The sequence below is a fragment of the Cinclus cinclus genome, chromosome 15 (assembly GCF_963662255.1).
Source record: "Cinclus cinclus chromosome 15, bCinCin1.1, whole genome shotgun sequence".
Lineage (NCBI taxonomy): Eukaryota > Metazoa > Chordata > Aves > Passeriformes > Cinclidae > Cinclus > Cinclus cinclus.
Genome location: NC_085060.1, coordinates 14367394 through 14384923, shown reverse-complemented (window position 1 = coordinate 14384923; position 17530 = coordinate 14367394). Strand labels below are relative to the sequence as shown.

The window sequence follows — 17530 nt, the reverse complement described above, 5'->3', positions numbered from 1 at the left end:
CTGGGCTGGGAGTGAGGAAAAGACACTAGAAAAGAGATTTTCACTCAGAATTGAAAATCAGCTTTTCCACCAGGGGAATGAACATCCTGGGAAGGGGAAGGAGACCTCTTGTATCACCTCTCTGGTCTCACACTGGTTTCCCAAAATCTTCATGTTCCACAGGGAAAGAGGAGTTCTCTCCACAAGGAGCTGCAGATACAATTTCAGCGTTGAATTTATCCCTCTTGCTTCAAAACTGGCAGGAGCTCCAGGAAGGTGTGCCCTGCCCTGGGCAGTTCCTCTCAGGGAATGACTCAGGTGTTTTTCTGCTGACCTGGCTGACAGGAAAGAGTGGATTCTTTCCCAAGGCACATTCCTGTCTTGGGTATGTTAATTAGCAAGGCATTAAGGCCACCAGAGTCCATTTCAACCTCCAGAACGCCAGAAGTTACTGATTCCTGGTGGGAAAACAACAGCTCCAGCAACACTGGATTTTAGTGACCGACAAAACTGAGCTGAGAGACACAAATTTATGAAATCATGAAATGGTTTGGGTTGGAGGGGACCTTAAAGATCATCCAGTGCCACCCCATGCCATGGGCAGGGACACCTTCCACTAGCCCAAGTTGCTCCAAGCCCTGTCCAGCCTGGCCTGGGACACTTGCAGGGATGAAGGGAGCACTGCCAGGGGTTCAGGCTGCAGGGAGGCAGTGCTGGCAAAGGTCCTGCAGGTCCTTCTGGAGCAACAGGACCAGTCCCAGGTGTGTTGCAGGGCAGGGCTCAACCTGAGGGCTCCAGGAGCCGTGTGCTCCTGGCTCCATTCTGAGTCATGTTTGGATCCACAGGGTCCTGTTGTTATCCCAAAACAGGGATCCTTCTTCCCAAGCCTTGGTAACCTCCCCCAGGGCTGAGATCAAGGACCCAGCCCTAACCCTCAATTCCACCCACAAGTCATTTGTCCTTCCAACACCTGGACATCACTTCCAGCTCATTGGCTGCTCAATTTCCTGGATATTTTTTTTTTCTGACTAAACTTGAAAGTAACAAAGATTAAAGAGACTTCCTGAGAAAACTGTTACATATTCCACATTTTGCAACAAAGGCACTTTGCTGACATTCTCCTCCTCCTCTGTCCCTCTCTTTCTCCATTTTTCCTCCATCCCCTCCCTTTCTCTTCTGTTCCCTTCTGCTCCATTCTTCCTCGCTCCTCTGTCCTTCCTTCCCCATCCTTCCTCCTCTCTTCCTGCATTCCTTCTCCTCTGTGCTTCATTTCTCCTCCATCCCTTCTCATACTCCTGTCTTCCTCCTCCATCCCTACTCAGGACAGCTCGGAGCAAACCCCTTGTAGGCCCCCAGCCCTGTGGCAGCAGCAGGAGAGCGCAGTGTTGGTGAAATAACTTTATTTATTTAGTGATACACTGTGGCTGTGTCACACAGTCCTTACTCAGAGTTACAGTCACACTTACTCGCTACAGCTACAAGACAGCAGGGCCGGACACACAGCAGGAATACATCCAGAAAAACAATGGGAAGGGAACTATTGGATTCCACTAATTACCCCCCGCCCCATAATTGGGGTCTCCCCCCTCCCGCCCCGGTCCCTGACTCGAACAACACGAAGGGACAGCAGAGCTGCCTGTGAGGAGGGACAGCAACACCTGTTCTACAGACACGGACACTGACACCAGCAATTCCCACAATGGCCTATGTACAGGGAATGGGAGCAGCTTCCCGAGGGGCAGGGAATCAGTGGGGAGTCACATCCCAGCTTCCTCCTGCAGCCAGCTCGCCCGCACGAGAAGGGACTCTGGGGACCTCGGTGACCTGCTGCCAGCCCAGGGCTGTCCCTTCCCCTCCTCAGGTGCCAGGGAGTGAGGGACACCTTGCCAAGGGAGGGGAGGGAGTGTCACTGACCCTCCCCCACCCTGGTCACTGTCCTGCCACAGCATCCTCTGTGTCACACAGGACAGGTGGGGAAAGGACAGTGCAATTCTCCTCTCTGCCAGCTGACAAACCAACTTTTTGTGGACCCAAAACCCCAGGAAATCTCTGAAAAGCTCTATGAATTAATTGAAAACCAGGGGCTGGGAGAAAGGAGGCAGTTCCTAACCTCTAAGTTTGGGGAGTGACACCAGAATTCCCTTCACAGCAGCATCCAATCCTCCAGCCCCCTACCCCCTGTGACAGGAATTCCCTGCCACTGCTCCCCTCAGCTTTGGCAAAGGTAAAGACTCCCCCAGGAGTGAAATGGCTGCTGGTCCCACCCCAGAGCTCTGCTCCAAGGGCATAGGCAACGGGAATAATTCCATCAAGCAGCAACCTGGGAATAAGAGTGGAATGTTGCCCTTCCCTCTGCTGTGGCTCTCCTGCTCTGCATGAAGCAGCTCCCGTGACGAGGGACAGGAGAATGGAGATCAGGGAAGGAGCCTGAGGAGCATCCACGACTCCCAGGGCAGGTATCACCCCTGCAGTGATGGATTCCAGGTCACTGTTCACTTCCAGAATCCCTGAGGATGTCTCCCCACCCAGCCTCAGGCTGCAAAGCCTCTGTTCCCTCTTCCTCATCCCCCACGTCTGCAGCCAACACTCACCAACATCCTCTGGATGGAAGAGATTCCAGCTGAGGGGAGCAGGCTCTGGGATGTTCCTGACAAATGGGAGCAACAAGGCCAAAGCTCTCAGAGTCTAGGGCTTTCCAGGGCTCTGCGATTCGAGGGGCGAAACTGGGAAGCTGTGAGCAAGAGTTAGCCAGGATCATCCACGGAAAGGAGAAACCAGGGAGCTCATGGGGTGTGTGCCCTGTGGGAAGCAAAGCCTGGGAACAGGTAACCTGCAGAGTCCAAAAAGGCAAGTCCAAGTGACTGGTTTAAGTTTAAGGAGCAGCCTTTTACCAGAGGAAGTGGGGATGCAGGACAGGGAGCTGGAGAAGGCAGGGGGAGGATGCAAGGCAGGAGGGAAGGCAGTAAACCCACCCTCCAAAGCTTCATTTTTGTCTTCCCTAACTCGGCAACTTTCCCATGGCATTCACAAGATACATCTGAGCAGGGAGGCTCCAGGTGGGAACAAGGAGAAAGGGAGGAAGAGAGAGAGGGAGAGAGTGTGAAGGGCACGGTGGTGCCAAAGTGCAACAACATAAAAAAATAAACTCAAAAGACAGGACACTCATTCTGCACTCAGGGCTCAAACCATGCAGTGAGAGGGGCGGCCGGGGCTGCTCCCCACCAGTACACAGGGATTCTCTTGCTTAGGAATGGTTTTCCAGCCCCAGAGGGGTGGCAATGAGCAGGATGTTCTCCGGGACCCGGCCGGGCGGGGGTGCTGCTGGCAGGGGCTGTTAGCAGGAGCACCCGCTCTCCGTGACTGGCTGCTCGGGAGGCTTCTCTAGTTTGATGTCAATCACTGCAGGGATAGTCAAGGAATCACCTAGAACAGGATCTGGAAGGGTTGGTTGGTGTCTCTCCACAGCCTGCCAGCACAGGGGAACTGCAAAGCCAGGGACATGGTGAGACTTGCAGAGGATGGACAAAAAGAGTAATAAACTCAGGTGTTTTAAAGCTGTGGAAATTCCAGCCTCAGTTTAAGTGGAGAAGCAAAACCTGTGCTGGACATTAGTTGTGTACATTTATATCTGGCCCACAAACAGGGGCATACAATCCCAGGATGGCTTGGGCTGGAGGGGACCTTAAAGATCACTCAGTGCCACCCCCTGCCATGGGCAGGGACATCTCTCACTCTCCCAGGGTGCTCCAAGCCCCATCCAGCCTGGCCTTGAACAGTTCCAAGGATCCAGGGGCAGCCACAGCTTCTCTGGGCACCATGTGCTGGGGCCTCCCCACCCTCACAGGACAGATTTCCTTCCCAGTATCCCACTAAACCCTGCCCTCTGGCAGTGGGAAGCCCACTTTGTCCTGTCACTCCAAGCCACTGTTAAATATTCCCTTTCCATTTTTCTTTTTGGCTTCTTCAGGTCCTCAAGGTCCAAATTAGGTCACCCCAAAGCTTCTCTTCTCCAGCTTGAACAACCCCAATTCTCCCAACCTTTCCTAGTGGCACAGCTGCTCCATCTCTCTGCTCACACTCCAACACCCACATCCCTGCAAAACCCCAGTAAGGCCTGTCCCCACAATGTGCCAAAGAAAGTCAGTAAGCCCAGCTTAACTCCAGATAATTGCCCAGTTCCATGGGAAAACAAGGATACTGTCTTCTTTGCTCTTCTCTGGTGTGCTGTCCATCCCAGGTAAGGCAGCAGCCACACGGCGGAAAAGCTGGAAAGCAGCAAGAGAGAAGCTCAAGGCTTGTCAGGAAAAAGTTCTTGTTAAAAACATTAGTTTACAGCAGGACTCAGAGTCTGAATTGTACAAACTCATTAAGTGGGTACTTTAGCAGGCAGAACAGTGTGCAAAAATGCCATGAGAATTTCATGTAGGAAATTTAACAGGTTTTAAAGAACTTACATTAAAGGACTTATTCAATGCTCACAAAAAAAATAGTATTTTACCTTCTCCTGCTTGAAGAGAGCATGGAATTAATTGGCAACATTTCTCCAGGGGTGCATGGAACTCCCTCCTGCACTCACTAAACATCACTTACCACATCCAGCCTCTGCTTGTGCACACAAGGGCGCACATTTGGGGATTTCTGATCACTCAGCTGACACTGAATATTCCTCTGTGGAATAACTGAGCTTTTAGAGCCCAGCCCTTCAAGTCAGTCCTGCTGCCAAGCAGCCACTCCTCAGCAGAACTGCTGCTTCCAGGGAGCTGCAGTTACACTGGGAAGGACGTGCTGGAGCTGGGAAGGGCTATGAAAACCCCAGAAAACCCCGAAAATGGGTTTGCATCATTCCTCAGTCAATGTCTGGAGCTTGCCCTGCTGCCTTCCCACAGCGCAGACACTGCCAGGCTGCTGAACTCTGCTGCATCAAATACCAGGGCAATCCCTGCTGCTGCTGATTTCCCTCCCAGCAGCTCCTCAGCCATCCCTCCAAAGAGTGTTCCTTGCAAAACCAAGGTCCCAGTGAGGTGCTGGAGTTTGCAGCCTTCAAATCCCAGCTCTCCCCACGAATACCAGCCGGGCAAAGAAAGCAACACAAGTCAAAATCTAACACTGAAGTGGGTTCAATACAGAATAGCCACAAAAACCAAGCCTAAAGCCTCCTAATCCTGCTGTGAGGTTGTACCAAGCTGCTGGTGTGCAGAAAACTCCTAAGGATATTTCCCAATTTCCTCCAGAGCTCACAGCTCCTTATTCCAAACTCTGTCATATCCAGAACAATCCCTGAACCAGTGGAGAGGGGAATCACGAGAATGAGGCAAAGGGCACAAGCAGAAATCTGAGAAATTCTGCTTAAAACAAAAATGTAAAGGTTATTTTGCTGCTTGGTTGATCAAACGCTGGCACCTGGACAGTCTCTATCCTTTGAGATATTCCAAACTCAGCTGGAGTCAGCTCTGGGCAGCCTGCTCTGAGCAGGAGGGTTGGAAGGCATGATTTCCAGAGATCCCTTCCAACCTCAATTCCCCTAAAATATTTCAAGATTCTCTGGCTGGCAGAAAGAAGGAAGAACTTCTACTCCAGTGCATCAGCAGAAACAATTCTCCCCACTGATGTCAGCAGTGATTTCAGCAAACAGTGCATTGACTGTGAACCAAACCAAACCAAATTCCAGCTGACTGGCTGTACAAAACAATCCTTTTTTCCCCCTTTCCCATCCCTCAGCACATTCTGGAATGAGTTCTCCTTTGTTTCCAGGTTTAGTTTTGACAGGGAATCACTGACTCAACAGGAAAGGAGCTTGCACTACATACACCAAGAAACATCTCAGGGGCTGGCATAAAACACGAGGAAATTCCTGCAGGATCACAGAGCCACCCTGGAGCAGCCCCAGAGCAGGACACAGATTCCTGACTGAGAATACAACCTGCATGTACCTGTTTCACATTGTAGCCAGTCTTTGCACTGGTCTCAATGAACATCACATTCAGCTCTTTGGCTCTCTGTTCCCCTTCCTCTGTGGTGATTTGCCTGCACAAAGGTGGAAAAGAGGCACAGAAGGAAGAGTTAGAGATGGCTGGGAGTGAGTTGCTGCTCCTCCTTCAAGAGGGTACAGCCCCCCTCGAGGCTTCATCACCCCCAGGTCTTTCAGGTTGGAGTGAAACCACCTCAGGGAAGCTCCCCAGGGAACACCCTGAATTGTGGCAGATGTGCTGCACAGGATGAAGCTTGTGCAGAACATCTGAACCTCATCCCCAGCACTCCAAGGAAGGAAAAATCCGCACCCCGAGACTGGGAGCTTCCCAAATCTAACAGAGGGAATGTTGTGAGGTGACACAAAGACTCCAGAAAGGCTCCAGCAGCAGGGACAGTGCAGCAGCTTGAGGACAAGCACCTGGAACTGCCCCTCTGAGCACCACCCTGTGTCTCATTAAGTCTGCTTTAGCACTGCTTTTAACACACAGCACATTCAGCTCTTGGGCCTTTCCCTCACCCTCCTCTACAGAAACGTGTGTCCAGTAATGAGAACATATCAGAGAGCAGAAAAACCAAACCAAAGCAAAGGAGTCCAAAATGAGAGAAAGAAAACTGCAGGGAGAGAAAAAAAAACAAAAAAAACCCCAAAAAACCAACCCCAGCCACGAACTGAAGCAACATTGAATGGAATGAAAAACTTACCAGGCTGCACTGAACAGGAACAGGGCTATTTTTAGTGCAGCTTTTTGGCCTCAGAACTTGCCTCATCCCTGGTTTTTATCAGAGGATGAATGGTTTCCCTGCATTCTGCCTCAAAAAATGTCACATTTGTGACACCAAAGGTGGCTTTGTCCAGCCTTATATGGCCAGAATTTCAGCCTCACACAAATCCAACTTCCTTTGAAAAGAAAGGCATGGCAGGTCCTGTTACTGACATCTGGATATTCCCTTCCCATCATTACAAATCCCAGCCCACACCAGGACTACTGTCACATTCTGCTCCCAAAATAAGAATTTCCAGTGCAGCATGAACTTCAGCTGTAGCTGTTTCTAAAATTTTTCTGGTATTTTTAATTCTTCCAGCAGTGCTGGGCCAGCTGTTGTGCACCATCAGGAAATACTCCAAGGCTGAAATGATCCCATTGGGCTTTCTAGTTTCACATGAAACTGGATTTTGAGAGGAATCAGAAATACCAGGTTATTCAGTCAGGGAGCTGCAGTTATTCCCAGCTCCCAGGAGGGCATGGGAGAAGCTCAGTGGTCAAAACCCAGAGCTGGCTCAGAGATAATATCCTGGATTTTGCTTTTGTGAATGATTTCAGGGACAGACCATTACCTCATCACACGTGGAATTCTTAAGCAAAATAAGCTGTACATGTTTTTATTGTAGTCCTGAAGCTCTGAGCACCAAGTTTCAGGAATATTTCCAAAGTGCAAGGCATGGGACACCTTGAAATGTTTCCCAGTGAAGTGGGAAAAGCCAAGTGGAATTACCTCTGCTTTTCCTGCTGGGCATGAAAACTAAAAACATGTAGGGCAAACAGTCATAGTGTAGAGCCACTTAGGTAATTTTTTAGGTGGATTTGTTTTAAACTATTTGTTGGACAGCAAAGGGAATAACTTTTGCTGAAACCAGAAATGAGAATTTCCTGACAAGTAAACAATGTTGTGTTTAAAACCAAGCCTTGTCAGGGCAGCAGGGCCCAGTTTCCCCCATTACCTCTTGTCTGCCAGGTCGGTTTTGTTCCCCACCAACATGATGATGACATCACTGCCTCGCTCTGTCCTGACGTCATCGATCCACTTGGAGGTTTGCTGGAAAGAATTCAAGTCTGCAGGGAAGAATTAAATAGCAAAGCAGAGCATAAAACTCCTTTATGACAGGGAAAATGCTTTACTTGTACTCAGGTGCTTCTCCAAACCTCCCCACCCCTCATCAATGATTTCCCACCCGGACGGAAACACAAGGAAGGGGATAAAACATTTCTGATTTTAATGATGCTTTTTGCAGAACTCGTGGTTGTAACTTCTCAGTTCTGCTCACGTGGGGCTTTTCCAACAAGGACACAGCAGAGCACCGCTCCCCTGTGCTGCCATCAGGCCTCACTCACTTGTGATGTCATAGACCACGACGGCGATGGTGGAGTCGCGGATGTAGCTGGGGATGAGGCTGCGGAACCGCTCCTGCCCCGCCGTGTCCCAGAGCTGCAGCCGGACCTGCTGGGGCCAGCCCGGCCCACCAGGGAGAGGAGAGAGAGCAGGAAAGCCCTTTAGGGAAAAGGCCACTTCCACAGCCAACTGCAGCAGCTGAGGTGACCTTGTCACCTCACCCCAAATCCAACCGCAGCAGAGCTGTTTCCTGGATGTTTGCGAACTGCTTTAATTCCCTCCTTTGCTTGCCTAGAGATGCTGTTATTCCCAAACATCTCTAGGATTTGGCTCCCACCTCATGATTGGGGGCAGCCAACAGGACAGCACCGATCTCCCAGGATTATAGATGGGATCTCCACAGGACTCATAGCCTGGAGCATCTCTGATCAAAGCTTTAGGGGCAATTCCCACAAGACAGACGCCACAGCATCCAACCTCCAGCATGGAGCATCCATGTGATGGCAGTGGGGATTTTCATGTGATATTGAAGCAATGGTAACTTCAATTCCAGCAGAAATGAAAGCAAATATTACACCCTGCAGGGTTCAGGACATTGGGTTCTCCCTTCCAGAGCAGACAGGAGTCACAAAAATGCTGGGCCAGTAGAGTTTGATCCCAAACACAAACTGTTATTATTATGTACTATTATACATGACAGCTCCAAGGTCTGGCTGAACCAGAACTGCTCAAGAACTCCTAAAACACCCCAAATAAAAGCTTTCCACACTGGGATGCCTCCTTTTCCTTTGCCCCACAGTGCCTGAAAACAGCATTGCTCCTCATTCCCAAAAGTTTTATGGAGGCATCTACTGGTTCCCAGTTTACAGCCACAAATAATCCCAGCAGGGAGGCAGAGCACTGGTTAATGAGGCAGCTCATCGAGGAAAAAGCAGCTTCCTCAGGACCAATCATTGCTTGTTTAGAAGAAGAAGATAAACTGATAAAGCACAGGCCTGCAGTCAGATTCAAAACAACATCTTATCTACATCAGGGAATGTCGAGTTGATGCCCTGGGGTTTAAAGAGGATTAGGGCTTACAGTTAAGGCAATTAGCTCTAGCTTCATTTTGAAGGCAGACTTGATTACAAGAGCAGAAGTCAGGGCTCTTCTCTATCCCAGGAAACTCAAGGTGACAAACTGGGAGCACCTGGGCAGTGTCACAGCAGAGCTGGAAGATCAGACTGATCCCCACAGCTCCTGGACTTCCCAAGCTTCCACACCCTTCCTGGACAGTGCTGTTACACTGGAATATTCACCATGAACATTCACCCAGGTGGGCACTGAACCACCCCGAACCTTCACACTCACAGGCAAAAGGCAACTGGAGGAAGCACCACAGAGCTGGCCCAGGTAATCTGTTTAATTTGTTAAATTTATTAAACTAGTTTAATTTAATTTAATTATAATATTGATTTAAATATTATGTGCAGGGTAATGCTCTTTGAGGAAGGGTCTCCAGTGAGCAGACACCCCTGAAGTGACCCAGGTTTGCTGCATTTCTACAAGTCCAGGTTTGTGTGCACCCATTTTAGAAGGGAAGATACAAATGACCACTGTAGGACAGCAGGAATGAACCCAGCCTCCCTTAGGAACAACCTTCAGGAGGGGCCTGAGCTGAGTATGGACTCCCCTCATGGATCTCTCCACCTGCATTTGGGATGTCCAGCACATCAACAATAACTAAACAATTTCACTCTGCCCTCACAAGTACCTGAGCATGTTCCTTCTGCAACACAAAAAAATATAAGAAAAAAACTTTAAACCTCTCAGTCACTAAGAACAGTGAAAAAAATGAAATTATCTTCAAAGATCAGCCTGTTACTAAAGAATGATGAGATCAGCTGCCACTTAATTTCTTCTGACATGGCTGGGAGCTGTTAAAAACAGCCTGGACTGGCAAAATTTTCCCAGCTGCCTGGATAAACAGCACCCTGTACCTGTACAGTGGGAAAAGCCAAGCTCTGCATCCTGCCCTTCTGCCTCAGCCAGGAGAGTCCCCAGCACAGGGCACCACCTGCACATCTCTGCTCCCCAAACAGGCCAGTTTCACATCATTTGCACCAAACCAGGAATTCCCCCAGAATTCTCTCCAGCTTCAGGACTGGGAGAAAGACCAGGAAATTATTTGCCCTGATTAATGAGGTTAAATCACAACCTATTAATTGTTAAGTACTTCAGCTTAGCAGAGTAAAACAAATGCCTGGTCCTCGCTCTAAACTTGTTGGTAACAGAATAAAGCTGGGCCAGAGCTTTTCCACCTGTGCCGTTTTCTTTACTGAAATTTATATAAATCCTGATACTGCAAATTTACAAAACCCCCACTAGATCAAGTGGAATCAATAACAAGGAGTTACAGTGAAATAATTCTTTTCATAACTTCCTGTCTTGTATTAAAACTTCCATGTCAGGAGTTACAGAGAATTTCCCTCTAAGCTTGGTTGCTCTTTAGAAACTGTGGTTGTTGCATCTCTCCTCTTTCCAAAGCTCTCTCATGAGTCTCCAGGTCTCTTTGCCAACAAAATGGGAATCTTGAATCTTCCTAAGTCACTCCACAGCGTCTATTTAAAAGGGCTTTCTCTTGTTTTACCTACTCTGACAACATTCCTTTGCTTTGGCACCTGAAGCTGTTAGTTGTACAACCTCTCTCCTTACCCAGAAATGAAAAAGAAAAAATATTTTTGAAGTTCAAAAAATAATAAAAAAACGAAACAGAAAAACAGTAAAGCTTTCCAAAGGTTACCAACAACCACCACAGACACAGGAATTCCCAATCCCTGCCAACACCCATAGGTGGCTGATGGGCTATTTTAGCTCCTTTTGGCTACCACCACCACCACTTCCAGAGTAAAGATACGTGTTAAAAGCAAGGTCCCTGCAGACCCTGGGCTCGATACCTACTTGTGATGTCAAAGATAATGAGAGCCACAGCAGAGTCACGGATGGAGCTGGGAATGAGGAACCTCTCCTGGCCGGCTGTGTCCCACAGCTGCAGCCTGATCTGGGAAATGGAAAAGTGCAGGGGAAGGGGAAAGGGAACAGCAGGAAAATGGAGAACAAAACCAAAACTCAAGTGAAATCAAAATAAATAAATAAAAATAAGTTGCAAAGCAAAATTAAGGCAACAAAAGGAAAGTTCAAATGGAACAGAAATGTGAAAAGAGGCAGTGACACTTCCCGAGGTCTGGGAACATCCCTCCCTCCACACACCTAGGAATATCTCACACATGCTAACACCAGAAACTGGGGGAGCCCTAAGTCCCTCCTCACAGCTCCAGCTAACAAGGGAAAATGCACAGCCAGGCCTCAGGGATCCTGCCAGAATGGCCACACAAGCAGCTGGCCAGATGTGGGACTCCTAAGGACCATCTCAGCCCAGTCTGGATGATCCCACTGGAAAACCAGAGGTGGTGGAACCCCCAACAGCAACCAACCTCCAGGCTGGCTCCTCCTGCACTGCAATCCAACAAGGCTGGGAAGATATGGACACACAGAGAAGGAAGAAAACTAAATAGGAATGAGGGGAACTGGCACATGGATGTGGCTCCCAACAGCCAGGACTGAGGATGGGGCTGCTGGTGGCTCCAGCTCACTTAATGCACACATCCCAAAGCTGGGAATGTCACACAGCTGCTCTTCCTGGAGATGGTTTTAAAGAACCAAATTCCACATGTATTTCATGAAATCCCAGAATGGTTTGGTTTGGAAGGGATCTTAGAGCTGACCTCATTCATGGCAGGGACACCTTCCACTATCCCAGCTTGCTCCAAGCCCTGTCCAACCCGGCCTTGGACACCTCCAGGGATGAGGATCCCTGCTGTTGGCTTGGCCAGGCCACGCTTAGAGCTGAGTGATGGAGCACAGCTCCAATTTCAGGATACATTATTTGCTGTAAGGCCATATCAAATCCACCAAAGCACACATCCCAGCTGGAGGCTCAGTATTTCTCATTTCCAGCCCAGAAATCAAAGCCTATTGTAAAATCCAGCATTAACCACATCTAAGAAACTATTCCAGTGTCTGAATTTTCCCAGCTTGTTTGCTTCTATTTGTCCCTCCTCTTATCTACACTCCACACCTCTGTTATTTGAACAGGCTTTATGGGCTCTGTGGACCACTTACATAATCAGGAAAGCTCACAGCATTCCAACACTGGGAGGAAAATGGGATTTTCTAGACAGCAGGGCAGCAGGTGAATGACATCCTGTCTTATACAACCACAAGAAACCCACACCACTGTAAGAGCACACAGGCATCCACAGGTGTCAAGCAACATTCCCAGGACTTTTGCCTTAAACAAAGGTTAAGGAAGGGCTTTTCTAAGAGGGAATCATTGGTAAAACGGCAGAGAAACTCTCAGGAAACTCAGCACACACACTGGGAAGAGACTTCTTTGGAAGCAGTGGCCCCAAAACTCCACACAGGAGAGCTCCCTGCTCCTCAGAGCTCTGTCACACTCCTCACACAGCAGTAAAATGGGAAAAAGGCAAATACTAGCAAAACATGAGCAAACCCACAAATACTGAGAGGAAATACAGGAGAAGGGAGTGAGAGGCCTCTGTGCAAACAGGAATCTCATGCAGGCTAAATCCCAAATTGCTTTATTGCAGTGGTCAGAGCTGTGTTGCCACAGGAGCTTCCTACAAGGAGGAACGAGGTCTAATCATGAAGGACTTCAAGACTTGGTACACCAACTCCTTGGCTTTTTATTGGCTTCAGGAGCTGGACTGGATGAGCCACGTGGATCCTTTCCAGCTCAGAATATTCTGTGGTACCTGAGGTCTGCTCAGCCCTTTTCATCCTGACAATCCCAGAGGCAGAGCTGCAAATTCTGGGAGCAAACTGCACCTAAAGCAGGTCCACACAACAGGCAGCACATTCCCTGGGATGCCAGCCCCAAATTTTCCATGGAAGATTTTGATTTTCTGATGGAGGTACCAGATCTTGTACCAGTGATGGTCTTCAACCAAGGTTGGTTCTCTGGAGGCTGCTGGAGGAAGGGCCAGGGGGAAGAGCCCTCCCAGCCACCCCACCCCTGCCCCACTCACCGTGCGGTCCTCCAGGTACATTGTTTTGGACAGGAAATCAATTCCAATGGTTGCCTGCAAAGAGAAGAAGCATTAGGACCTGTGATTTGCCTTCCAGCATCCCCTTTCTGCACAAGCTCTCAGAAATGCTCACAAACTTGTAATAAAGCTGGTGAAATGATCTACCTTCAATTGCTTTCAACTGAGGTGATAAAAACAAAGCAATCTGGGGATCTGCACCAGCTGCATTTCACAGCATTCTTCAACACTTCTCAGCTCCACAACAACCTCTGAGTCTGGATTTTAACCTCAGACATTCCTGTATCTCCACACAGATTGTATCTGAGCTGGCAGCTCCTTCTGGCCTGCCCCAGTTCAGTCTGGTAAGAATTATCTTGTTTGAAATACCCAAAAGGCAGAACAAACAAGATCTATAAAATTTGGGCAACTGAAAGCTAAAAAGCCACCTTTATCCAGGCCTTTCCACTTCAGAATGTGCTTCCCTTCCAGTGACAGCTGCATTTCTCAGGCAGGTCTGCATCCACTCCATCCATTCCCATTGCTAGAGCAATTCCAGCACAAAAGCATTTAAAATAATGCACTAAGTTAGGTGCACTCCCAGGCACTTCAATCAAGGAGCTGTCCCAGCCCATCAGAACCCCAGGAAAGAGGAGAGAGCTCCTGATGTAACAGGTTTGAGTGTTTTAGGCAAATTATCCCCACTCTTAACACACACAGCTGAATGTGAACCACTGAACAACTGGAAAAGAGCAACACAGTCAGTTTTGGGAGGGAGAATTTATTTCTGGGAGGTCTATTTTCCAACCAGGCCATGGTTTTTAACAGCTACAATAAGCAATAAATAAATCTATGAGAGAATCTTACAAGAGTCAGGGAAAAAAAAAAAAAAAGGAAGCACGGGAGAAGGAAAAAACACAGGAAGCTCAAGAGGATCCAGTCCCAGTGAGTGTCCTCGACATCAAATCACCCCAGTCTAAACCAGTAACTCTTCCAGGCTAAATTAAAAGATAAAGCCCTAATCTCATCTGCTTTACAGATATTTGATATTTCCACGAAATATTTCTGAGTGCCTTTGATGCAATTAATTCTTCCCCAAACCTTCAGGCCTCTTACACATCTTCTGCTTTTCATCTGCAGCCTCTTCATCCCCACCCCCCTCTTTGCCTGCCAAGATTTCCCTGGCTTTTCCTATCTTTAGTCCTTTAGTCAAAAAATAGTAATAAAAAAATTGAGAGACAAAATATACCAATCTGACTTCTGGCAGATCCATCTACACATTCCAGACTCAACTATTCCAACTGAAATGGAAGCTCTAAAGATAACAGAGACCAAGAATGTCACAAGATGTTAGTATTTCATTCATTCTCCATTTCCTGAGGCTCCCATATCCATCACCAGAAATCCTGACCATCATCTTCCCATAAAACAATGTTCTCCCCATTTTCCTCAAGGCTTCTTACAGGATCTGTGCCACATCCAAAGGGGATCTAAACCTTGCAGCCTCTCTGGATACTGCATTTCCTGATATTACACTGGATTCTTTGATTTAATCATGAAGCTTCATCTCCATTTCAGGACACATTTTAACCTCTTTTCTGATCTCAAACTGACATCTCATGGAGAAATGGGCTCCCAGGCATCAATTTGAACAGCAGGGCATAGATTTTTTCATACAAATATATTTAAAAAGCAAATAAATACTATCACATACCTGGTAAGTATTGTCAAAACTGTCATACATAAACCTGGTGATCAGGGAGGTCTTTCCAACTACAAGAGAAGAGAAAAATTACTTTGGAGCAGCAGTGAAAAAAAACCAATTAGCACTGCTTTGGGAGTGGCACTGATCTGACAGCAGCTGCCAATCTCTCTCTGTAGATTCCAGCTACACCTTGAGAAATAGCCAGCTGGAAATTTCAGTTCCAAAAAGACAGAGGCAGATCAATCGCTGCAGGTGCAAACTTAATCATGGAGATAACCTGGCCCTCAAATCAGGTATGTTGATAACAAAGAACTGTTTGTTTGCTTTGGACAAGCAATAAAATCTGCTTTGTTACCCTGTTCTGCTCCTTATGTAATCCCCACGTCTGGGACATAAACATCAAAATAAAGCAGGTGATATCCCAGACGCTGTTCTGCTGCCTCTGACTGCGCGGAAAAGAAACATTCCACACTCCCATCCTTCCTTTGTAACAAGATTTTATACACAGAGCAAACTCTGGTAGTTTATTTCAAAACTTTAAATTTACATCTCTAAATATCATCAAGAGACAAAGTGCAGAACTAAGAAGAAGTGAAAAATAAAGATAGAGCTCCAAATCTTGCTCAGGAAGCTGGAGGACGCCAAGAAAAATTCAAAGGACACAGATAGAAGAGGAAAGAGTAATAAATTCCTTTAAAAGGTTGTGAAATTATGAACACTGGAGAGGGTTAAAAACAGATTAGACAAATGACTATCAGCAGCAATGTCAATCCTGCATTGGAAAGGCTAGGAAATTAGAAAACTTCTGGAAATCCCTCCAAGACCTCCAGTTTCAGGCTCGAGGAGAAGATGAGGAGTAATAACCCCACGATGGTTTGGGTTGGAAGGCACCTTAAAGCTCATCCAGGAACAGGGATGTCCAGGGATATCCCCACCCCTGTCATGGGCATGGATCTGCCATAGTCCCGGTGGTTCCGAGCCTCGTCCAACAGGCCTTGGGCACTCCCAGCGAGAAAACACCACGATTCCAAGGAAAACACAAAACTCCTCCATCTATTCCCAGGGAAGGGGCACAAAGGGGAAGCCGTTTGAAGGCAAAATAAAACCCCCGCGGCTGAGAGGGAGCTCCCGCAGCTCTGGGGCCGCCTCCCCGCATGGGCTGCGGATGCAATGCGGGCCCGGGAGGGCGGAACGGAGCTCCGGCCGACGGGAAGGGCTGGGAACGGAGCTCCGGCCGACGGGAAGGGCTGGGAACGCAGCCCCAGGCCCCGCCGGCCCCGCCCGCGGAGGCCTCAGGCCGGGCCGCCCCTCCCCAGGCCCCAAGCGCGTCCCCCACCGCGGGCACAGCGCGGCCTCGGCCCCGCACGGCCCCGGGCGCTGCCGCCGCCCCCTCCCGGCCCCGGCCCGGCGCTCACCGCTCTGCTCGCCCAGGAACACGAGCTTGAACTTCCTGAGCGGGTTCCCGAAGTCGCCGCCGCTGCCGGGCGCGGACATGGCGGCGCGGGGGGGCCGAGCGGGAGCCGTGATGGGGACAAGGAGACAGCGCCGAGCGCCCCGGTACCACCGCCCCGCGCGTCACCTCCGCCGCGTCACCGCCGGCCCGCCCCGCGGGGAGGCGCGTTGCCATGGCGACGGGAGGAGGGGACGCGGCCATGGCAACGGCGAGGGCGGGGGCCGTGCTGCCGGGGAGGGCGGTTGCTATGGCGACGGGAGGGGGTTGCCGTGGCGACGGGGCGGGCGGTTGCCGCGGTGACCGGGCGGCCTCCGGGGTGAGGATGCTGCGGCTTGTAGCGGGATGTGCGCGGAGTGTTGTAGCGGGAGGGGAGCAGGCGGTACCGGGACGCATCCGGCTGTAGCGTGGCTGGACCTCTCTGTACCCGGCTGGTTGTAGCAGAACGGGTCCGGCTGTACCAGGGGTGGTTGTGCTGGGATTGGACCCGGCTGTAGCAGGATGCATCCAGTCGGGCCCAGGGATGGGCCCCGGTCCTGCATCCCCTCATCCCACCCCCCGCACGAAGGCACCGTCTGCTCCTCCCTCGCCCAGCACGACACGGAGCCTGCACCGGGCCACCGGGTGGGTTTATTGGTATCAATGTCACAGAGCTGTGCACAGCACGGGCAGGTGACAGCCACGCTGGTGACGTGCTCGGCCGGGGCCATGGCACCCGCCCTGTCCTTGTGCTGGGACCCGTGGGAACGGGGAACACCGTGGGGCTTTCCAGCGTGGTGGTCCCAGGAGGAGCTGCAGCAGCTCTCGCCACCACTACCAGGGCTTTGAGTGGGTGCCGGGAGCCTGGGGAGGAGGGGGGACCTATAGGGACTGTGAGGGGCTGAGAGGGCTGTGCCAGGTGTGGCACGGTAGGGACACTACAGGTGGCTGTGTCCCAAACTGGGGCATGGGGGGCCAGCAGCTTAGCTCTCCTCTTTCTCAGCTTCCTCCTTCTCATCTTCATCATCCTTCTCTCCCTTGAGCTTCTGGCGAGCAAATTCCTCGATGACAATGTCCTCGTCACTGGAAAGGAGACAGAGCACAGTGAGCCCATAGGAGGAGGGGAAATCCCTGCTGAGCCAAAACCCTGCTCCTAATGAGCACAGCACAGTGGTCACCCTGGCCCTGTCACCTCACTCAGAACACTCAGGTCACTGTGATGCACAGCCTGGCCCCATCACTGAGAGCCTGCAT

General features: G+C 49.8%; 1 protein-coding gene across 2 annotated transcripts; it reads right to left on the bottom strand.

Moving 5' to 3' along the window:
- Positions 1-1605: 1605 nt before the first annotated feature.
- LOC134049907 (ras-related protein Rab-6A-like) lies at positions 1606-16374 on the bottom strand. Of its 2 annotated transcripts, XM_062502651.1 has the most exons (8): positions 16263-16374; positions 14857-14915; positions 13146-13199; positions 8061-8166; positions 7670-7781; positions 5910-6003; positions 4178-4244; positions 1606-3378 (listed from the first exon to the last, which is right to left on the bottom strand). In XM_062502651.1, exons 1-8 carry the CDS (start codon positions 16339-16341, stop codon positions 3314-3316), a joined length of 636 nt encoding a protein of 211 aa, XP_062358635.1. In that variant the 5' UTR covers positions 16342-16374; the 3' UTR covers positions 1606-3313. The 2 variants fall into 2 exon arrangements, with proteins under 2 accessions (XP_062358635.1, XP_062358636.1); XM_062502652.1 differs by lacking the exons at positions 5910-6003; positions 7670-7781; positions 8061-8166.
- Positions 16375-17530: the final 1156 nt, after the last annotated feature.

What these genes read in the sequence shown, in the direction of transcription:
- LOC134049907 (XM_062502651.1), bottom strand. Translation starts at nt 16,341, where the DNA reads ATGTCCGCGCCCGGCAGCGGCGGCGACTTCGGGAACCCGCTCAGGAAG. An exon ending in ACCGACCTGGCAGACAAGAG is followed by an intron (nt 6,004 to 7,669) that starts GTAATGGGGGAA and finishes ACCTTTGTGCAG; the next exon opens with GCAAATCACCACAGAGGAAG. An exon ending in AGAGAAGAGCAAAGAAGACA is followed by an intron (nt 3,379 to 4,177) that starts GTATCCTTGTTT and finishes CTATCCCTGCAG; the next exon opens with TGATTGACATCAAACTAGAG.